Source organism: Sapajus apella, unplaced genomic scaffold (genome assembly GCF_009761245.1).
Source record: "Sapajus apella isolate SASKATOON/1434 unplaced genomic scaffold, GSC_monkey_1.0 scaffold12, whole genome shotgun sequence".
Taxonomy (NCBI): domain Eukaryota; kingdom Metazoa; phylum Chordata; class Mammalia; order Primates; family Cebidae; genus Sapajus; species Sapajus apella.
In genome coordinates, this window is record NW_022436952.1 from 5,786,462 (window position 1) to 5,810,578 (window position 24,117).

General features: G+C 39.3%; 1 protein-coding gene across 2 annotated transcripts in view; it reads left to right on the top strand.

Annotated features, from left to right (window-relative positions):
• Nucleotides 1-24,117, top strand: part of NPEPPS (aminopeptidase puromycin sensitive) — a 103,680-nt gene that overhangs the window by 73,851 nt on the left and 5,712 nt on the right. For both annotated transcript variants that reach the window (XM_032279827.1, XM_032279828.1), the window contains 7 exons: nt 1,153-1,262; nt 4,902-4,965; nt 7,973-8,112; nt 10,056-10,190; nt 11,354-11,573; nt 18,730-18,872; nt 19,608-19,664. In XM_032279827.1, coding sequence (XP_032135718.1) covers nt 1,153-1,262; nt 4,902-4,965; nt 7,973-8,112; nt 10,056-10,190; nt 11,354-11,573; nt 18,730-18,872; nt 19,608-19,664 — 869 coding nt within the window. The remainder of the gene's footprint in view (nt 1-1,152; nt 1,263-4,901; nt 4,966-7,972; nt 8,113-10,055; nt 10,191-11,353; nt 11,574-18,729; nt 18,873-19,607; nt 19,665-24,117) is intronic.

Below are 24,117 nucleotides of genomic sequence, written 5' to 3' on the forward strand. Positions count from 1 at the left end.
ACATCTTCAAGATGCGGACCAAAGTCACCTCTTGTGAAGCTTTTATTTACTTTAGATGTCCACCATTTTAGTACGTATCACATTATATTGCAGTTTTGTTTTCCTTACCACCAGTGATGTTGACCAGAAGAGTTTTACTTCAGTATTGTATCATCAGCATTGAATATTTTTAAACTTAGGTTAATTGAATGAGTATAACAGCCTTAAGTTTGTCAGTGATTATTTAGTAGCAATCTTGAACATGTTTCAATTTCTTTTTTCCTCCTTGTTTGAATTCATCTGTTTATCTTTTATAATAATTTGTAATTTTTCTTATAAATTAGAATGATTAAGTATATCTTAGAATAAAAGACCAGATTTGGCCAGGTGTGGTGACACATCTGTAATCCCAGCACTGTGGGATGCTGAGGCAGGTGGATTGCTTGAGCCCAGGATTTGGAGACCAGCCTGGGCAACATGGTGAAACCCAATCTCTACAGAAACTCTCAAAAATTACGGGCCGGGTGTGGTGGCTCAGGCCTATAATCTCAGGATTGTGGGAGGCTGAGCCAGGTGGATCACCTGAGGTCAGGAATTCAAGACTAACCTGGTCAACATGGCGAAACCAAGTCTCTACTAAAAATACAAAAATTAGCTGGGTGTGGTTGCACATGCCTGTAATCCCAGCTACTTGGGCAGCTGGGGCAGGAGAATTGCTTCAACCTGGGAGGCGGAGGTTGCAGTGAGCTGAGATCATGCCACTGCACTCCAGTCTGAGCAACAGAGCAAGACTCTGTCTTAAAAAAACAAACAAAAAAAAAACAGTCAGGCGTTGTGGTGTGCACCTGTAGTCCCAGCTACTCAGGCAGCTGAGGTAAGAGGATCACCTGAGTCTGGAGGTTGCGGCTGTAGTGAGCTGTGATTATGCCACTGCACTCTAGCCTGGGTGACAGAGTAAGACCCAATCTAAACATATACCAGTTTTTATGATAGAATTTACTTAGTTGTGGAAGAGGGGTGACAAGGAGAATGTTAATTTGGCCCACCGTTTGTTTCCTGAATCTGAAAGAACCAAAGAAATAGTCAGCAATGTGTTGTCAGAAGTTAAATAAAATTTCTGCTTTAAGACAATAAAAATATAAACATTTTAGATTATCATTGTTTATCTTCTAGAGGATCTCTGGGAAAGTTTAGAAAATGCTAGTGGTAAACCTATAGCAGCTGTGATGAATACCTGGACCAAACAAATGGGATTTCCCCTCATTTATGTGGAAGCTGAACAGGTAAACATATAAAGTCTTTCCATTTGTCTGATACTGTATTAAATGAAATTCATTACAATATTATCAAGTTTGCTTTTCTGTACTTTAAGTTTTCTAGTGACATTTAATCAGCCCTGTTACTGTTTTCTCAGTAATTTTACCCCCTGCATCATTAAAATTATCCATACTTAAGACAGAAAACAAAATGTTTATGTGCTTGTCTTGTCTCCAGGGAAAATACTATACATTTTTGATATAGTTCTAAAAACACCAAATATCGTTTATTGTAGAAATGCAAGGTTGGTTTAACATTTTTCTAAAAATCAGGCCAGGCGTGGTGGCTTGCGCCTGTAATCCTAGCACTTTGGGAGGCCAAGGTGAGCAGGTCACTTGAGGTTGGGAGTTTCAGACCAGCCTGTCCAATGTGGTGAACCCTGTCTCTACTAAAAATACAAAAATGAGCTGGGCATGGTGGCACACACCTATAATCTCAGCTACTTGGGAAACTTAGGCAGGAGAATTGCTTGAACTGAGAGGCAGAAGTTGCAGTCAGCCAAGATCATGCCACTGCACTCCAGCCTGGGCAACAGAGTGAGACTCTGTCTCAAAAAAACAAAACCAAACAAAACAGTGCATTGATTTATAATTACTACGTTAACAGAATCAGATGCAAATATTGAATAATTGCTGATTAGATGTAGAAAAAAATTTGATAAAATTTCATACACACGATATCATTGTGTAAAATTGGTTTTTAATGTTGATTGGATGGCAGTATGATTTTGATTAGAATTACAATTCATTAATTGAACCGTTATCTGAATTCAGAGAGGAGTACTTCAGTATGGGTTATACTTCAAAAGGACTGAGAATTACACATCATCCTATAATGCCTACCAAAAAGTGATCTTAACTGAGTTTTATTAAATGAAATTGTTCTGCCATGGTTTTGTGAGCTGCATGGGGAATTAATTCCTGTTCATTTTTAGGGAAGTGAATTCATAGTACCTTTTTAGTATGTGTTTTTTCTTGTGGTCCTACGTTGTCCACAAAGCTAAGTTTTTTTGTTTGTTTGTTTGCTTTTGTTTTTTAATTGAGACGAGGTCTCACTGTATTGCCCAGCCTGGTCTGGAATTCCTGGGCTCAAGTGATCCTCCCACCTCTGCCTCCCAAAAGTGCTGGGATTACAGGTGTGAGCCACCTCGTGCCCAGCCAAAGCTAAGTATGTTTTACAAATAATTAATTTCTCAGTGTGGCAATCTAAGTTATAAATTTGCTTTTCTGCACTTTAAGTATTCTAGGTGACATTTAAACCAATTCTTGCACTCTCAAAATGCTCCCAAATTTACGTGGAACATTTTAATATATAAGCTTGCAAATTACCCTTTCAAAGCCAAATCTTAACTTTAAACCTGATTGGATTTTACAATAAAGTGTGCACATTGGAGGACCTCTTTTGGTTGCCCGAACTTGGAAAGGCAATTTAGGGATATAATTGATCATATTTGGTGAAAAAAAAATACCTGTAAGTTTAGTGAACTACCATTGTGACCATTCTGTTTCCTTGCAGTCTTTTTTCTGCACTTTGGACTAGTCTATCATAGGAGATGACTAATTGAACTTGGTGTTCAGACTGCATATAGACTGACTTTTTAAAGAATATTAACATACAAAAATTATTGTTACTTTCACCTCTGGGCATTTAATACCCTCAAAACTATTGTACTTTTTTGCCTGGGCCAGGCACAGTGGCTCACGCCTGTGCTTATAATACTGGGAGGCCAAGGTACGAGGACTGCTTGAGCTCAGGAGTTCAAGATAAGGCTGGGCAACATACTGAGACCTCATCTCTACTAAATGTCAAAAAACTAGCTGAACATGGCGGTACATGCCTATAGTCCCAGCTACTTGGGAAGCTGAGTTGGGAGGATTGTTTGAGCACAGGAGGTGTCAAGGCTTCAGTGAGCTATGATGGCACCACTGCAGTCCAACCTGGGCAACAGAGCAAGACCATGCATAAAAAAACAAACTATTGACCTGGCACTGTGGCTCAAATTTGTAATCCCAGCACTTTGGGAGGATCACTTGTGCTCTGGAGTTTGAGACCAGCCTGGGTAACATGGCAAGATGCTGTCTCTATCAAAACAAAAAAACCCCAAAACAATTGAAATATTAATGATTACACATAAAGCAGATTATTAAGCCATAATTTTTTTTTCCAAGCAGGACACACTTTAAGAAATAATAGTTTATCAGAACAGAGAACACCGACTGGGTGCGGTGGCTCACGCCTGTAATCCCAACCCTTTGAGAGGTGGAGGTGGGCAGATCACCTGAGGTCGGGAGTTTGAGACAATCCTGACCAACACAGAGAAACCCTGTCTCTACTAAAAATACAAAAAAATTAGCTGGGCATGGTGGCTCGTGCCTATAATCCCAGCTACTTGGGAGGCTGAGGCAGGAGAAACGCTTGAACCTGGGAGGCAGAGGTTGCAGTGAGCCGAAATAGCGTCTCAAAAAAAAAAAAAAAAAAAAAAAAAAGAACACTAATGCCACATTTCTTCCCAGTGTTATTGAAACTCTTTCCATCCGGCTGTTTTCAAGGTCTTGCTTTCTTTGTTTTGTTGTTTTTTTTTTTTTTGTTTTGTTTTGTTTTGTTTTTTTTTTTGTCTACAGGCACAGCCAAACTCATCTTCCATTTTACATTGTAATAAAAGGCTATGGCCTGGCACAGTGGCTCAAACTTAAAATCCTAGCACTTTAGGAGGCCAAGGTAGGAGGATTGCTTGAGCTTAGGAGTTCAAGATCAGCCTGGGCAATATAGTGAGACCCTGTCTAAAAAACTAAAAATAAATAAAAAATATATTAATTCAATTAAAGGCCTGTCTGTTGCTCTTAATTCTTTTGAGGCTGGGCGTGGTGGCTCATGCCTGTAATCCAAGCACTTTGGAGGCCAAGGTGGGCGGATCACCTGAGGTCGGGAGTTCAAGACCAGCCTAACCAACATGGTGAAACCCGTCTTAAAAAAAAAAAATTCTTTTGAGAATAGGAGAGCTGTGTAACATATAATATCTTGATTATGATCTATTTCTCACTTCATATTCCCCAAATATAAATATTTTTGCTCTAATTCTGAATCAGTTTAAAAACTCTCAACTCAAGGAAATCTGTGTGATATATAACTGATTATATATATAATTAGTATCCAGTGTTAACCTTCATTAATAGTTTCCCTATGGCAACAAAGTGGCCATTGCTTTCTCACTTAAATTTTTTCTTAGTTTTTCAATTCTATTTCTTGTAGTAAGTTTATCCATGAAGCTCAGTAGACCAATTTTACATTTGATTTAGGTGATCTTAAGTATGTTATATCTTGGTTATTTGAAATCCAGGATTTGGTAATAAATGACACAAAGGACTACATATTGTTGAAGTATTTTGTGATCATATGTACTTACCATTGTTGCCTCTGGCGTTTTAGTTATTTGGACTTTTTTCTGTAATATTACCATCTTCATCACCATTGCATTTTGTAAACTCATGAGACATTTGGTTGTGCTAGTTCCAGCATTTGTCACAAAAATGTTGTCTCCCTCCTCTTCAAAAACGAAAACCCCAAATGGTGTTAGTACTATCGTAGCCTTTGTTTTGCTTCTTTAGGTAGAAGATGACAGATTATTGAAGTTGTCCCAAAAGAAGTTCTGTGCCAGTGGATCATATGTTGGTAAGCAAATGGCTGTAAGTGGGATACGACTGATTAATTTGGATACTAACTAATACCAGTAGTATTCCAACTAATAGGAAAAATTGTTAAGTTTTAATATAATTATATAAAAGCAAGAAATTGAAAATAGAAATTTAGGGCCTGAGAGCAGACTGGGCAAAATAGCGAAACCCTGTCTCTTTAAAAAAGAAAAACTTAGCTGGGCATAGTGATGCATACTTTTAGTCCTAGGTATTTGGGAGACTGAGGCAGGCAGATTACTTGAGCCCAGGAGTTCAAGGCTACAGTGAGCCATGCTTGTGCTACTGCGCTCCAGCCTGGGTGACAGAGTGAGACCCTGTCTCAAATAAAAATAAGAAAAATATTTAGAAAATAAAAGGAAATTCACAAGATAGTTCTAGTATTTAGTCACTTTTAGTTTTTGAAATTCCATGTTTCTGTGTGTTACTGGAGGCTATGATGAATGAAGAAGGCTAGTAATAACCAGGCAGTGATGTCTCTAGCCTTAATCTCCTAAAAGAGGACATACAGTGTGTGTTAGGGGTTGGGGGGAGGGGGGAGGTAATTCTTTTTTTTAAAATTCTTGGGCATAATAAGTAAGTGAATAAAGTCCAGTGATTATTTAGATTTATTATGTACCAGTCATTGTGCTAAGTACCATAACTGGCTCTTGTTTTATACTCTTAGCTTCCTTGTAAGGTAGATCATATTATTTCCATTATACGGATGAGGAAGCTGTGGCAATAGCTAGGTTAGTTAAATTGCTCAAAGTCACCTATCTAAGAAGGTAAAGAGTGGGAATTCAACATAGCTCGACTCCATGAGTTTATGCTCCTAACTACCATTTTCAAATATTTTGATACGTCATTAGATTCTTTTTACCTACAAAATTTTACCCAGGAAATTAGAGATTAGTTGAAAAAATCAACAAGTAAAGTGTTTGTCTATACCTTTCTTGCTTCCTTTAAAACAGTAGTTCTCAACAAAGGGGAGGTATATATGAGAATTACCAATGCCTTGTCATGTTCCACCCACTAAAAATCTGATACATTCAACTCAGGTTAAGAGGTATGGTCTTCTATTCTTAACCTTCCTTAGCAGTTAGAATTACTCCTTTTTTTTTTTTTTTTTTGAGGTAGTGTCTTGCTCTATTGCCTAGGCTGGAGTGCAGTGATGCAATCTTGGCTCTCTGCAACCTCTGCCTCTTGTTTCAACCTCCCAAGTAGCTGGGCTCAAGTAATCTGCCTGGGTAGCTGGGATTACAGGCACACGCTGCTACCGCCTGGCTAATTTTTGTATCTTTAGTAGAGACGGTCAGGCTCTACTTTACCACGTTGGTCAGGCTGTTCTTGAACCCCTGATCTCAGGTGATCCACCCATCTCAGCCTCCCAAAGTGCTGGGATTACAGATGTGAGCCACAGTGCCCAGCCTAAAATTACTCTTTTAATGAATATATCTAACAAGGCCAGCCACAGTGGTTGACACCTGTAGTCCCAGTACATTGGGAGGCCAAGGTGGGCAGAGTGCTTGAGCCCAGGAGTTCAAGATCAGCATGGCCAACATGGCAAAACCATCTCTTAAAAAAATTAAAATAAAATTAGCTTGGCATGGTGGTATGCATCTGCAGTCCCTGCTACTTGGGAGCCTGAGTTGGAGAATCGCTTGAGCCCGTGAGATCAAGGCTTCAGTGAGCCATGATCGTGCCATTGCACTCTAGCCTGGGTGACAGGGTAACACCCTGTCTCAAAAAAAAAATGTCTAACAAGTCAGATGACAGCAAATAAATCTGTACATGTCACAGTTGCCATTTTCTGCCTCTTATCTGTAATCTACATTGTAGTTCTGACAGGTTTTATAGGTTTTTCTAATATTCTGTGACCAATAGAGGTAACATTATCTGACAGGTTTTATAGGTTTTTCTAATATTTTGTGACCAATAGAGGTAACATTAAAACTTGCAATATCCCAATATTGGGGAAATTTTACTTTGTGGTTTAACCTGATAGCATAAAGCTATGTAATGTATTAAAATAGCTCCAGCTCCATTAATGTACTAGGCAAGGACTCTCTTTTGTTTGGCATCTTAATGCCAAGTCTGTTTTGCTGTCTGATATATAAGACAGCGTTTCTGCCTTACAAAAGCTTTGGCTTTTCGATATGACTCCTCTGTGACAGAATATAGCAGCTCCCAGGATGTATCCTATCACAACAATAAAAATTAACCCTTTGATATTTCAGCAGTGTGTATACCTGTTAAGGACTGCACCTTAGAATTTGTTTTTAAATGCTATGTGAAGGCTGGGCACAGTGGCTTACGCCTGTAATCCCAGCACTTTGGGAGGCTGAGGTGGGCGGATCACTTTAGGCCAGGAGTTCAAGACTAGCCTGGCCAATGTGGCAAAACCCTGTCTCTACTAAAAGTACAAAAAAATTTGTATTTTTTTGGACATGTGGCATGCATCTATAGTCCCAGCTACTCAGGAGGCTGAGGCACGAGAATCTCTTGAACCTGGGAGGTGGAGGTTGCAGTGAGCTAAGATCACACCCCCACACTCCATCCTAGGTGACAGAGCGAAACTCTGTCTTTAAAATTAAAAAAAAAAAAAAAATATATATATATATATATATATATATAAATGCTATGTGAGAGCCTTTACCTATTCACAATTTACTTTAACAATAAAATCATTGCTGTCTTTGCTCTTGCTCTGTAAGGGGAAAATGATAATTAAGCTTAAATCATTGCATTTGTGATTATACAAATGAGTTAACTGTTTTCTTTTTTTAGACATGTTGTGATTTTGTTAGTAAATTATCCCTTCCTTTGCACTAATGTTATTCAGGTTATCTGGAAAAGCTCACGTACCACTAGGAATGAGCTATTGGCTTGACAGTTAGGCTTAAGCTCCTGGTTAGGACAACACTACTCCTCTCTCCACCTTACCGTCTGTTTGTCCCAGTGCAAAATTATTTTTCAAGTTTTCTATTTGTTCGTTTCTTGCTTAGGTGAAGATTGTCCCCAGTGGATGGTCCCTATCACAATCTCTACTAGTGAAGATCCCAACCAGGCCAAACTAAAAATTCTAATGGACAAGCCAGAGATGAATGTGGTTTTGAAAAATGTCAAACCAGACCAGTGGGTGAAGGTGAGTCTAGAATCTTACCTAAACAGATTTCTGTCACTTAATTTATTCATTTTATGGCTGGCTTTAAATTCTGCTTCAGTTTAGACTAGTAGTTTAAAAAAAAAAAAACCTAAACTTTTCTTTGTGAAATTTAGGACCAGTTGTCAAATAATATCATCCAAACATTTGTCCTTATGTTAGGGAAGGTAGTGGTAGAGAAGCAGCTCCAAAGGCATAGGACTAAGGAGAAGAAAAAAAACACGTAGACTGAGTATAAGTTTGTATGAACCAAATAATTTGTAGTCTCACACTTTCAAACTGCCCTGTCATTGTAATGAAAGGTTAACTTCAGTGATGTGTTGTCAGCATATGTGTACACCTATAATCTAGTGAGAGCAGACATATATAATAATCGGTTTGTATCACTGAAATGTAAAATTCCTTAGCTGGTGTTTTAAAACCATTTCACAAAAATACCAATAGGTAAGAATTATTTCTCATTATTCTGTACTCTGTACCTTTCATAATGAAAGTATATACTACAAACTCTTCTTATAATTGTGTGTTTCTGATAGGAATTATACATTGTATCAGACATTTGTGCTTTTTTTTAAAAAAAAGGCCATTTTTCTCGTTTATGGATTTTTTTTTTTTTTTTTTGGAGATGGGGGTTTATCTATGTTGCTTAGGCTGGATTCAAACTCCTAGGCTCAAAAACAAACAAAAAAAACAAAAAAAGAAAATGATCAAACTCCTAGGCTCATGTGTTCCTCCCACCTCAGGCTCTGGAGTAGTTGGAATTGTAGGCATGAGCCACCATGTCTGGCTTTTTAAAATTTTTTAAATATACATTTAAAATATACTTACTCGAATATTATATTACCATTTGAAATTATAATCTGGAAGATTATGTTGTAGCAATATGAAAAATTTCTTATAAATGAGAAATAAGTTGTATGTACACTACAATTTTGATTAGGTTAAGTAAAGGGAATCAGTAAGGTGATAGTTGCATTAAAATTGTAGGAGTGGTTTTTAAAATATTTATATATAAAGAGTAAAATACTTGTATCTTATTGTTTTACCATTAAACTATTTTGAATATAAATGTTCTCAAAAATATTTTTGGCTATTGGTAAATAGCCTGTAGAGAGTAATGCAGTTGCCAGGCACAAAGTGTTGGTAATCCCAACACTTTGGGAGGCTGAGACAGGTAGATTACTTGAGGTCAGGAGTTCGAGACCAACCTGGCCAACATGGTGAAACCCTGTTGCTACTGAAAATACAAAAATTAGCTGGGTGTGGTGGCGGGTGCCTATAATCCCAGCTACTTGGGAGGCTGAGGCAGGAGAATCATTTGAACTTGGGAGGTGGAGGTTGCAATAAGCTGAGATCACGCCACTGTCCTCCAGCCTGGGCGACAGAGTGAGACTCCATCTCAAAAAAAAAAAAAAAAAAAAAAAAAAAGAGAGAGAGAGAATAATGCAGTCAGTAATTACCTCACTCCAAAAATCTTATGAAATTGCCTTTTACCATGTAATTATTTAAAATTGGGATCTGAAAACTGTTATTCTGTTGAGTCTCTGGGCTTAATAGATCAATGTTTATAAAGGCCTAATCTTTCAGAGATTCCACTGTCCCAGTGTTTTCATATATATTAAGTATTTTCTGTAAACCTAAAACTGATGTTAGAAATAAAAATTTATCCACATTATTTTGTCACTCCATGTTCTTTCTACTGTTCCTCACGTTGGTCCCCACAATTTCAAGTTTCCCTTTTCTTTTGTCTGTGTGTTCATCCTATCTTTATGTGTTGTCTTGTTTTACTCCATTAGTTGGCATAGATGGTTTTAATTGTTTTTTATCCAGATATATCTAAAACCAGAACTCCTTTTAAACATACAAAAGGTTGATTTTTAAAATTAATGGAGCTGTTTAATGGTACTTACTGGATATCTTTGCAGTTAAACTTAGGAACAGTTGGGTTTTATCGGACCCAGTACAGCTCTGCCATGTTGGAAAGTTTATTACCAGGCATTCGTGACCTTTCTCTGCCCCCTGTGGATCGACTTGGATTACAGAATGACCTCTTCTCCTTGGTGAGCATCTGTGACTTAAGTAATATGATGGATTTTGTTGATTAAAAGATTGTGTTTTTCCTGGAGTGTCTGAAACATAATTAGAAGAATATGGGTCTTTGTGAAGGTTAAAAACACCTTTGGGACTATAGCAAATGACTAATTTTTAATTAATATGACAAGATTAAGGCTATATAATTTAAATCCCATTGCACTACTCCTAAGCCAGCTTTCTGCAAGTCTTAATTAAACTATCCCTTGTAAGGCAAAAATTCCTTTCTTTTCAGTAGAAATAAATATGAGCCTTGAAGAAATTTCCCTACTAATATGTTTTTAAAATAATTAATACAGAGTGATTTTATGTTTTTCTAAATAGTGGTTGTACTTTGCTGGGAAAACTAGAATTTTTAAACATTGTGTTCTTATTTCAAATTATATCCCATTAGCTTTAGAATTATATTTATATTTGGCTTTCTTCCAGAAAGGATTTAAAGCAGCAATTAGTATTATTTTCTTTATGACTTCAGCATAGGTTAGGTAATTTTCAGATGTCTTTGTGATAAAATTGTCATATTCCTCCTAGTATTCCTTTAAGTTGGACTGGAAATTTTTCTTCCCCTCTGCATTCATTGGTTTTGTATTCCGCCTTTGTATAAACACAGATTAGCATTGATGCACAAAACCTCACATCTGCTGATCTAATTGCTGAGAGACCTGTCCCAGGAGAGTGAGCTGTTTGTGCAGTTGGCTGCTGTAACAGAAGTTCTTTTTCCTAACTCTGTTAGTTCTGAAAGGACTTTGAATTTGTAGTGCCTTCTAGTTTATGTTCTTTTAGAAATGAGTAAAGGAGAGGCTTAAGTTGACACAGTTTGCAGGTCCGGCTTTGAAAGAACCTCTGTCAATAACCAAAGCTCAAACTATTTTTGCAGTTTTTTAAAGTAGTTCTTGTATAAATAGCAAATGATTCATTCTATTTTTTCTGTAAAAAAAAAAAAAAGAAATAGCAAAGGAGTAAAGAAGAAATGTTTGAATAGGATTTTTATTCTAACAGTGTTCTGAGCTTATACAGTCCCATTTCCTTAAACCAAAGAAATTGCTAGCAGTAAATAATGCCAAAAATGCATGCTTAATGTTTTTTTGTTTTGTTTGAAGACTAGGTTAATTTATGTTTTTTCCTATCCCAGGCTCGAGCTGGAATCATTAGCACTGTAGAGGTTCTAAAAGTCATGGAGGCTTTTGTGAATGAGCCCAATTATACTGTATGGAGCGACCTGAGCTGTAACCTGGGGATTCTCTCAACTCTCTTGTCCCACACAGACTTCTATGAGGAAATCCAGGAGTTTGTGAAAGATGTCTTTTCACCTATAGGGGAGAGACTGGGCTGGGACCCCAAACCTGGAGAAGGTAATGAATATACTAAATGAAGAAAGAATTAGGCAGAAGTTGGTACCTTTTTATGTGGTTAACAATATAATTAATATCATCTTTGTATCTACTGGATGTTATTGTATAATCAGTAAGCCATAAATTAAGACTTAAGTCTTTTAAGTTGGTTGGTGAAGTTACATGGGTCACCAACATAGAAACAGTAGTGGTTATGTATGTTCGTTACTGAATATAATTTGTGTACATGGTGGAAATAAAAGTCTTTTGCAGAATTCCAAAGGCCTGTTTATACCCAAGAAAAGCTAAAGGGAATTTTATGTTTATTTATTTATTTATTTAAGACAGAATTTCACTCTTGTTGTCCAGGCTGGAGTGTAATGGCATGATCTTGGCTCACTGCAACCTCTACCTTCCCGGTTCAAGTGATTCTCCTGCCTCAGCCTCCTGAGTAGCTGGGATTACAGGCATGCACCACCATGCCCAGCTAATTTTGTATTTTTAGTAGAGATGGGGGTTTCTCCATGTTGGTCAGGCTGGTCTTGAACTCCTGACCTCAGGTGGTCTGCCCCACCTCGGCCTCCCAAGTTTTATTTATTAGTATAAATACCAGGTACCTTTATGTATAACTTGTAAAGGTGCTGAGAGACACAGGGGTCAGCTTTCTGAATTAAGGTAATTATTTGCTTTCTACATGTGTTCTCTGCTCTGTGATTATTTCTATAAGCATATATTTACTCTTTGCTCTCATTTAAATATTGGGAATGATGGTTTAAAGGCTTTACATATCATTATTTTCTGTCATCTGCTAATAACTAAAGGTGGTGTTTCCTCCTGACCAGTCTTGATCTGGGTGTCTTTTGTAATAAAAATAGTAGCAATACCTAGAACTCTATGTCTTGTCTTTTTTTTTTGAAACGGAGTTTTGCTCTTGTCATCCAGGCTGGAATGCAGTGGCGCCATCTCAGGCTCACTGCAACCTCTGCCTCCAGGGTTCAAGCAGTTCTCCTGCCTCAGCATCTCGAGTAGCTGGGATTACAGGTGCATACCACCACACCTGGCTAATTTTTGTATTTTTAGTAGAGACGGGGTTTTGCCATGTTGGCCAGGCTAGTCTTGAACTCCTGGCCTCAAGTGATATGCCCATCTCCACCGCTCAAAGTGCTGGTATTGGCCCAGCTTCTGTGTCTTTTCTTCATTGATTCAACAAGTATTTATATAGCTAGTAAATACCATATACTATTCTAAGAGCTGGTGATACAGCAGCAACCCAAATATTGTCTTATATGGCTTACATTCTAATAGGAGAGCTAGCAAACAATTAAATATATAATGGTCTAGGTGGCAGGAAGTATCATTAAGAAAAATAAAGGCATCAGGTAATAAGGAGTGCTGGCCAGGAGTGGTGGCTCACGCCTATAATCGTAGCACTTTGGGAGGCTGAGGTAGGTGGATCACCTGAGGTCAGGAGTTCAAGACCAGCCTGGCCATCATGGTGAAACCCCATCTTGGGGGAAAAAAAAAAAAAGGGGAATGCTAGGCCACTATTTTATAGAAAGTGTGTGGGGAAACTGTCTAATAAGGTGATATTGGGAGCATGCTTAGGGTATTCAAAGAATAAGAAGAAAACTGCTGAGGTCAGGACAGGAGTAAATGAGGGGGAAAGGAAGATAGTTCAGATCCTATAGAACCTGTGGGCTACAGTGAGAAGTTTTTTGACTTTTACCTTTAGTGATATGACATGCTAATTAGAGAGTTTTGGGCAGGGGAACATGATTTGATTTACTTGGCTTTCTGAAGAACAGACTAAAAGAAAACGAGAGGAAGCAAAGGAGACCATTCAGAAGGCTGTTTCAGCAATCCAGTTGATGCTGGTTGCAACTAGCACTTACAGGTTGTAAGCTCTGTATATGTTTAAGGTGGAACTGAAATTATTTGGTGAAGGATGGACTTTGTGGTGGAAAGAAAATGTCATGAAATTTTGGCCTGCAGAACTGGAAGAATGAAGTTGTCCTGTACAGGGATAGGGAAGACTGCTGTAGAAACGTATTTTTCTTTAAAGACACAGAGTCTCGCTCTGTTACCTAGGCTGGAGTGCAGTGGTACAATCATACCTCACTGCAGCCTCAAAATCCTGGGCTTAAGCTATCCTTCCACCTCAGCCTTCTGAGTATTTGGGACTACAGGCATGCACCATACCCAGCTATGTTTTTTTGTAGAGACTGGATCTCACTATGTTGTCTAGGCTGGTCTTGAACTCCTAGGCTCAAGAAATTCTCCCACTTCAGCATCCCAAAGTGCTGGGATTATAGCTATGAGGCACTGTGCCTGGCATAGAAGCATATTTGGATGTAAAAGGGAACCAGGGGCCAGGCATGGTGGCTTACTTTGGGAGGCTCAGGTGGGTGGATCACCTGAGGTCAGGAGCTTGATACCAGCCTGGCCAACATGGTGAAACCCCATCTCTACTAAAAATACAAAATTAGCTGGCCTTGGTGGGGCACGCCTGTAGTCCCAGCTACTCGGGAGGCTGAGGCAGGAGACTCACTTAAACTGGGAGGCAGAGGTTGCAGTGTGCAATCACACCATTGCATTCCAGCCTGGGCAACAGAGTGAGACTCCATCTGAAAAAAAAAAAAAAAAAAAGTAGGGGGTGGTGGGAATCATGTCATGCATGGTAGCTCACACCTGTAATCCAGCTACTCAGGAGGCTGAGGCAGGAGAATTGCTTGAGTCCTGGAGTTCAAGACCAGCATAGGTAATGTAGTGAGACCTCATGTCTTTAAAAAAACAAAACAAAACTTGATGAGATCAACTAGGGACTGAGTATAAGTGAAGAGTCGGAGTTCAGAATTTAGAGATTGTGTAGAAGAGGAAGAATCAGCAAATGAGACAGACTAGCTAGTGAGATGGAAGGAGAGCCGAGAGAGAGAAGGTATCCCAGAATTTAAAGAAACACTAGATGAAGGCAGAGGGAATGTGATCAGCTGTGTCGGATGCTACACTAAGTCAAACAGAATGATGAAGGCTAATTTATTATTGCATTTAACAAGTTTTGTGGAGTAGTGGGGAACAATAGTGAATTCTTCACTTTTGGAGCAGGTTTTCTAGAATGGGAGGAGAGGATATGGAGACTTTTGCTGAGAAGATCAGAGAAAAGGGGTAGACAGAAGTGGGGCAAAGGAAAGAACTTTTAAGTTGGGAGATTTTATATTACATTTTTCTGCTTCTATTTGAACATAATGCAGTAGTAATGGAAAAATTCATGTGAGGGAGAGGGGTTATCGCTATAGTGACAGCTGAATAATCAAGAGGAGTTGAGATCCAGTGCAGAAGTTAAGGAGTTGGCTTTAGATAGGAGCACAGATGAATGGTGTGACAAGATAGGAGGAAGTACATGGACACAGATCCAGGTAAATTAGTGGATGTTGCCCTTTTCTTTCATGATGATAACATGACACTTTATGACTTCAAAACTATCTTTACAATATAGGGAGAATGCCTTCAGTTTCTTAGCTATACAGATGAGAGCATGAAACATGGCAAAATAATAAAATGTTGCCTTGTATCACACAGCATGTTAGTACCAGAGCCAGAATTATAAATTACTTCTTATAAGAATCATTGGCCGGGTGCGGTGGCTCAAGCCTGTAATCCCAGCACTGTGGGAGGCCGAGGCGGGTGGATCACGAGGTCAAGAGATCGAGACCATCCTGGTCAACATGGTGAAACCCCGTCTCTACTAAAAATACAAAAAATTAGCTGGGCATGGTGGCGCGTGCCTGTAATCCCAGCTACTCAGGGGGCTGGGGCAGGAGAATTGCCTGAACCCAGGAGGCGGAGGTTGCGGTGAGCCGAGATCGCGCCATTGCACTCCAGCCTGGGTAACAAGAGCGAAACTCCGTCTCAAAAAAAAAAAAAGAATCATCACAATAGTGTGTAGTTGTATTATCTATTGATTTCTGATGGTTTTCTTAAAATTATTTTTGGTTAAATTATGATCTAAATATAGAAAAATGCATAATCTAAATGTTACAGTTCCATGACTTTCAGCAAACATATACCACATTTCCATCACCCAGAAAGCTGCCTGAGGCTCCTTCCTAATTGGTCCCTGCCACTTGGGCCTCCCCTGCCCACCCCACACAGGCACATGCTATTCTGATTTCTTCCACCCTAGAATAATATTTATCTCTTCTATTTTATATAAGTAGAATCATATGTGTGTTCTGTTCTTATACCTGGCCTTTCTCACTCAGCATAGTGTTTCTGAGATATAGCCAGGTTATTCATTACTTTTTATTGCTGAGTAGTATTTCATCATACGAATATACTACATTTTATTTGTCCATTGTATTGCTGCAATTCATCAGATTTGTGTGCTGTTAACTTTTTCTTCTCAATCATTTATTGCCTGGATGTTAACTGTTTTTGAGATATAATTCATATGCCATAAAATTCACCCTTTTAAAGTATACAATTCAGTATTTGTTAGTATGTTTACAAGATTGTGCAACCATCACCTCTGTAATTCCAGAATAATTTCTTTACCCTCCCCATTCATCCCCTTTCCCCCAAAAAAGGCTTGTACTCACTGGCAGTCACTCTCCATTTCCTGGCAACCACAAATTTACTTTCTGTTTCCCAAGTTTGCCTATTCTGAACATTTCATATAGATGGATTCATAAAATACTTGACCTTTTATATTTGCTGCTTTCACTTAGCATATTTTCAAGTTTCATCTATGTTGTAGAACATATCAGTCCTTCATTCCTTTTTATAGGTGAATAATATTCCATTGTATAGCTATATAGCACATTTTGTTTATCCACTAGTTGATGGACATGTGGACTGGTCCCACTTTTTGGCTATTATGAAGTCTGCTATGCACATTTATATACAAGTTTTTGTTTAGACATATGCTTTCATTTGTTTTGGATATATACCTAAGAGTGAAATTGCTGAGTCATATGATGACTCTATGTTTTTTTTCTTTTTTTTTTTTTTAATTGAGAAGGAGTCTCATTCTTTCACCAGGCTGGAGTGTAGTGGCGAAATCTCAGCTCAGTGGTAACTCTGCCTCCCGGGTTCTGCCTCAGCCTCCCGAGTAGCTGGGACTGTAGGCACCTGCCACCACACCCAGCTAATTTTTTGTGTTTTAGTTGAGATGGGGGTTTCACCATGTTGGCCAGGATGGTCTCGATCTTCTGACCTCGTGATCTGCCTGCCTCAGCCTCCTAAAGTGCTGGGATTACAGGTGTGAGCCACTGCGCCCGGCCTTCTTTTTGTTTCTTTTTTAAGGTCAGCTGGGCATGGTGGCTCACGCCTATAATCCCAGCGCTTTGGGAGGCTAAGGTGGGTGGATCACCTGAGTTCAGGAGTTCAAGACCAGCCTGGCCAACATGGCAAAACCCTGTCTCTACTAAAAATGCAAAAATTAGCCGGGCATGGTGGTGTACCCCTATAATCCCAGCTACTTGGGAAGCTGAGGTGGAGAATTGCTTGAACCTGGGAGGCGGAGGCTGCAGTGAGCCGAGATTGTGCCACTGCACTCCATCCTGGGCGACAGAGCAAGACCTTGTCTCAAGAAAAAAAGAGAGACAGTGTCTTAGGGTCTTGCTCTGTGCCCAGGCTGGAGTACAATAGTGTGATCATAGCTCACTGCAGTTTCAACCTCCTTGCAGCCTCAACCTCCAGTGCTCAAGCACTCCTACCTCCCCAGCCTCCTATGTAACTGGGCCTACAGACACATGCCACCGTGCCTGGTTAATTTTTAAGTTTTTTTTTTTTTTGACATGGAGTCTCACTCTGTTGCCCAGGGCTGGAGTGCAGTGGTACGGTCTCGGCACACTGCAACCTCTATCTCCCGGTTCAAGCGATTTTCCTGCCTCAGCTTCCGGAGGAGCTGTGATTACAGGTGCCTGCCACCATACCCAGCTAATTTTTTGTATTTTTAGTAGAGACGGGGTTTCACCACGTTGGCCAGGCTGCTCTCGAACTCCTGACCTTGTGATCTGCCCACCTCGGCCTCCCAAAGTGGTGGGATTACAGGTATAAGCCACCATGCCTGGTCCAATTTTTAAGTTTTTTTTTTGTAGAAACAGGGTCCTGCTATGTTGCCCACACTGGTTTTGAACTCCTGTCTTGCCTTGGCCTCCCAAAGTGCTGGGATTAGAGACATGAGCTACTGTGCCGGCCATAACTGTATATTTAACCTTTTGAGGGACTGCCAGACTGATTTCTTTTTTTGAGATGGAGTTTTGCTCTTGTTGCCTAGGCTGGAGTGCAGTGGTGTGATCTCAGCTCGCTGCAGCTTCCACCTCCCAGGTTCAAGTGATTCTCCTGCCTCAGTGTCCTGAGTAGCTGGGATTACAGGCATATGCCACCATACCCAGCTAATTTTTTTGTATTTTTAATAGAAATGGGGTTTCTCCATGTTGGTCGGGCTAGTGCCGAACTCTCAACCTCAGGCGATCTGCCCACCTCGGCCTCCCAAAGTGCTGGGATTACAGCCTACTGTGCCTGGCCGCCAGACTAATTTTCTAAGTAGCTACACCATATTGTATTCCCACCAGCAGTGTTTGAAGGTTCCAGTTTCTCCACATCCTTGCCAACACTTGCTATTATCCTTTTTATTATAGCCATCATAGTGGGTATGAATTGATATCTCATTGTGGGTTTTGATTTGCATTTTCCTAATGACTGATGATGTTAAACATTTTTATGTGCTTATTGGCTATTTGTGTGTCTTTGGAAGAATGTACCCATCAGATTTTCATTTTTAAAATCTAAGATTTCAATTTATTATACATAGAGTATACTAGTTCCATATGTGATCATTCTCTGAACCTTGCGTCAAAACTGCATGATGTAAGCCTGTCCTTTTCACACGTAATCCTTAGCAGAGTAGTGAACTAGACTGAGTAAACATTTAGTAAATTCAGATAGTTGGCATATGTGACTGTAAAGTCAGCTACTTTGCTTGTCTAGTCTGTTTAGTATTTCATTCTTCTGATTTGATAAATGTAAAACAAGTATTTTCCCAGGTGTAAGGTAATTGAGTGTGTTTGTTCAAGACCATAGAATTGGTCTAGCACAATTATAAGGTATCAAGGTGGCAAATTTATAAAAATAGGCTTTTTAACTAGTCTTATGTCTCTTTTACTTCTCAAATCAGGTCATCTAGATGCACTCTTGAGGGGCTTGGTTCTGGGAAAACTAGGAAAAGCAGGACATAAGGCAACGTTAGAAGAAGCCCGTCGACGGTTTAAGGACCACGTGGAAGGAAAACAGATTCTCTCCGCTGATCTGAGGAGTCCTGTAGGTTTCCATAATAAATTCCCTTGACTTATAAGTAACGACATCATTCTGTGAAGCATGGAACTTTTTTTAGCAGCCAAAACTAACCTAAGAACTGATCCACAACCATATCTGACGATTTTAATATATATCATTTAGGTGGTTTATAGCCAGCTTCTTATTTGTTTACAGTTTCTCAATCAGCATTGCAGTGCTGAAAGGTGAAGAGCTGTGCACATTCCCCTGAGAGCTGCTTGCTGGTACGACATGACATTTACCTTTGTGGTTCCTCACAGGACTGCTAGCTCCTTACTACAGTTTGTTTGTAACATCCACATTTATAATACTTAGGTTTTTTTTTTTGAGACAGAGTCTCATTTTGTCACCCAGGTTAGAGACAGTGGTGAGATGATCGCTCACTGCAGCCTCCACCTCCTGGGTACAAGCAGTTCTCCCTGCCTCAGCCTCTTGAGTAGCTGGGATTACAGGCACCTGCTACCACGCCTGGCTAATTTATGTATTTTTAGTAGAGACAGGGTTTCGCCATGTTGGTCAGGCTGGCCTTGAATTCCTCACCTCAGGTGATCTGACATCTTCAGTCTTCCAAAGTGCAAGGATTACAAGCGTGAACCACCATAGCTGGCCAATATTTATAATATTTTTTACTTGCTTTCTGTCTTTTCTTAGCATTAGAATATTTGAAACAAGGTACATTTAATCAAATAACTTCTTTTTTGTCCCTGTATTCTCTTGTAGGTCTATTTGACTGTTTTGAAGCATGGTGATGGCACTACTTTAGACATTATGCTAAAAGTAAGTATATTTGAGAAGGCTCCCATTTTCTGCTTTTGAGCTTGGATAGACACACAGTACAGTTTTAAATGGTTAAAAAAAAAAAGTCCCAGCAAAAGAAAGATGCAAATTATATATATGCAAGTATTTTAAAACTGTGGGAGAATTATATGTCTGTCCATATATGTTATTATATCAGTATGACGCCAAAGACATCTTACTTTTCCCTGCCTTGTTTACTCACTTTATGCATCTGAAATCCTTTTTTTTTGAGACAGAGTCTCGCTCTGTTGCCCAGGCTGGAGTGCAGTGGTGCAATCTCTGCTCACTGCAACCTCTGCCTCCCAGGTTCAAGTGATTCTCCTGCTTCAGCCTCCCAAGTAGCTGGGACTATGGGCGTGTGCCACCATGCCCAGCTAATTTTTATATTTTTGGTAGAGATGGGGTTTCACCATGTTGGCCAGGATGGTCTCGATTTCTTGACTCCATGATCTGCCCACCTTGGCCTCGAAAAGCGCTGGGATTACAAGGGTGAGCCATGGAGCTTGGCCATCCTTTTTTTGAGACAGAGTTTCACTCGTTACCCAAGCTGGAGTGCAATGGGACGATCTTGGCTCACCGCAACCTCTGCCTCCCAGGTTCAAGTGATTCTCCAGCCTCAGCCTCCCAAGTAGCTGGAACTACAGGCATGTGATACCACACCCAGCTAATTTTTTTTGTGTGTGGAGACAGGTTTTCAGCATGCCCAGGCGGGTCTTGAACTCCTGGGTTCAAGTGATATACCCACCTCAGCCTTCCAAAGTGCTGGGATTATAGGCGTGAGCTACTGTGCCCAGCCGAAATCTTAATACTGAACTAAATATTCATCTTGATTAACAAGTTCTTTCTTTCTTTTTTTTTTCTTTACCCATTCCTTCATTCACTCAAGGAAACAAGTTCTTTCTTTAATTTTATCTTCAGTGTAAATTTACTTGGGGTTCTACCCATTTTAAGCAAAAGATTTGTTTCTGTGCTTAGGTTTGTTTTTGTGCTTAGAAAAAGATAAGACAGATGACGATCAAGTGTCTCAAGTGTTTGAATGCCAGGGTCCTTTATGAATGGACAGGAAATTAATTTACCTGCCTTCATAGCCTCTCTATTTTCTCAGGGCAATTGGCATATTAATTGAACTCTGGCTTAGACAAAATATAGATAAAACTTTCCATGTCCTCATAATGGCAGCAGTCTGTTTGAAACTTTGAATCAACAATAATACTGTGAAGCAAATGCTATCTCCAGTCCGTATTCATACAATTATCAGTCTATACAGAAATGGCTTGAGTGTACTGGCTACATTAAAGGTGGAGGTAGCCGAATATATTCTTTAATCATTAAATAAAATACATAAAACATGCTTAAAAAGCCATTTTTTAAAAGATCCACACTTAGGACAGGAGTGGAATGTGCTTTACTATTTCTGCCTTTCGTGGGTTAAGAACACTCTTCTGACTTCAAGTGGATCATAATTGTAGATCTAAATTCTGGTATTTTGGTTTTGAACAAATCTTATGAAAAATGATTAGGATGTTTGAAAAATATAAACTTTAAGAAACTGTACCTCAAAATGTACTGCTTTACCCATGTTGTATATTGGTTTACTTTCTAAGAATATAAAAGTTATATTTGGGAGAGCTGGGCATGGTGGCATGCACCTGCAGTTCCAGCCACTCAGGAGGCTGAGGCAGGAGGGACACTTGTACTCAGGAGTTCAAGTCTGCAGTGAGCTATGATTGTGCCACTGCAATCCAGCTTGGGTGACACAGCAAGACTGTCTTTAAAAAGCCCGTAGGCCAGGAGATTGAGGTCAGCTGACCATCATGATGAACCCTGTCTCTACTAAAACTACAAAAATTAGCTGGGCGTGGTGGCATGCGCCTGTAGTTCTAGCTACTTGGAAGGCTGAAGCAGGAGACTTGTTTGAACCCAGGAGGCAGAGGTTGCAGTGAGCCTAGATCATGCTGCTCTACTCCAGCCTGGGCATCAGAGTGAGATTCCGTCTCAGAAAAAAAAAAAAAAACCCTAAAAAGTTTAAAAGTTTGAGTTTACCTTTTCACCTAAACATTAAGGTCCCTTCTCAATATTCTGTGAAACTGTATACTATAAATGATATGTATGAAATGGGATATTTGATATTTTTTTCATCTATTCCATGATGGTATGGAAAAAAGTAGGGTTCTGAAAATTTCACAGTAGATACCTTGACATTTTCATGTCATGGCACTTTTAAGATTTTCCACAAGTATGTATATTTATTAAGAGTCTGCATTTATTTAACACAAGGGAGTTCATGATAATCAGCTTCACTATGGAAATAGCTCTAATGAAGGCCAAATCATGGTTTTTCAAGAAGCCATTTGGTAGGGTTGTCTTCCGATGGTAATTTAGGAATAATGTGGCAGTAATAAAAAACATTAATTCATATATATTCGAAATGTGGTGTTAGAGTGCCATCTGGTGGACTACTATAACAGGTTCTCTGGAGGAAAATGCTTCCTGAAAGCCAGATGTCAGACCTTGAATATTGGAGCTGAAAAGTACCTTAGAAATTATCTGTCCACCCCCACTCATTTTACACATGGGGAAACTGAGACTGAGAGGGATTAAGGACTTAGGATCACACAGCTATTTAGAGGCACAACTGGGACTAGAACCCATATCTCCCAAGGTCCTATCTATTTTACCACACTGTTGCTCAAGTTCTAAAGGGGCCAGGCATGGTGGTTCATGCTTGTAATTCCAGCACTTTGGGAGGCTGAGATGGGAGGATAGCTGAGGCCAGGAGTTCAAGACCAGCCTGGGCAACATGGAGAAACCCCGAAACCCCAGCTCTACCAGAGAGAGAGAGACACCAGCCTGACCCCACCTCTATTTCTTTTTTTCTTTCTTTTTTTTTTTTTTTAAATAAAGATGGGGTTTCACCATGTTGGTCAAAAAAACTCCCGAGCTCAGGTGATGCCCACCTTGGATTACAGGTGTGAGCCACTGCACCCAGCCCCCACCTCTATTTCTTATAAAATTGTTAGGCTGGGCACAGTGGCTCATGCCTGTAATCCCAGGATGTGAGTGGATCATAAGGTCAGGAGATTGCGACCATCCTGGCTAACACAGTGAAACCCTGTCTCTACTAAAAATACAAAAAAAAAAAAAAAATTAGCCAGGTGTAGTGGCACGTGCCTGTAGTCCCAGCTACTCAGGAGGCTGAGGCAGGAGAAGTGCTTGAACCAGGGAGGCAGAGGTTGTGATGAGCTGAGATCAAGCCACTGCACTTCAGCCTGGGCAACAGAGCGAGACTTTCTCTCAAAAAAAAAAAAAAATTAAATTAAATTTAAAAAATTGTTTATTTCCAATGCAAGACAAAAAATTGTTTGTATATATATATAGTGTCCAAAGGAAAGGAAGAAGAAACTGAGAGCTTTGATGAGGTCTCCAGACACTCTGGTCAGTGTTAAATCTTAAAGGGTAGAAAAGGTCAAGAGAGTCTAAATTGTCTTGGAGACATATATATCTCATACATTTATAGTTCTAATTTTTAAGAATACATAGCATTTTGTTTCTGATTATGAAAAGAAGATTTTATATATTTACTATAAAAGATTTAGAGAGTGGAAAAGTGTAAAGAAAAACATAAAACTTACCTGTACTTTAAAAAGCAGGTAGCAATAATAGCATGTCTAACATGCTCTCATTCCAGACTTGATAATGTACATATAGTAGTTTTTATTTTTTTCTTTATGCTTCTGTCTTTCAGATATTCTGCATTCAGTATGTGCTGTTTTTGCAGTTAAAAAGTGTGAAGATGTATAATCCCACTGATCAGAAACCATCATTAATTCTACCATTTTGATGTATTTCCAGGGGTTCTCCCCCACCCCTTTATTTTTGGAAACACAGTCTTGCTCTGTTGCCCAGACTGGGGTGCAGTGGTACAATATGGGCTCACTGCAACCTGCACCTCCTGGGCTCAAGAGATCATCCCACCTCAGCCTTCCAAAGTGTTAGGATTACAGGCATGAACCACCATGCCCAGCCATATATATATATATATATTTTCACCTTAGGATCATTCTGCTTTGTCTCTCTACTTTCTTTACTTAAATATAAGAACATGCTTATATCATATTATTAAAATATAACTTTCAGTAATGCATTTTTAAAAGTAAATACAGTATTCATTTTCAGTTTTTCACTATTATAAATTGATGATCTGGTATAAGATTACTAATGATTAGTTTTGTTCTTCTAACACAGAACATTAGCCAGATATCAATAATGTAAAGAATTTGGCTATAATAGATTTACTCTTAGATCTTGATGTTAAACTGCTCTGAACTAATGACAGGCTATTCATCTGGTGAGCATTTACATGTAGTGATTTACTTACTGTAATAGGAGATGACAAATTTAGTGCCAAAGCATTTTTTTTTTTTTCTTTTTT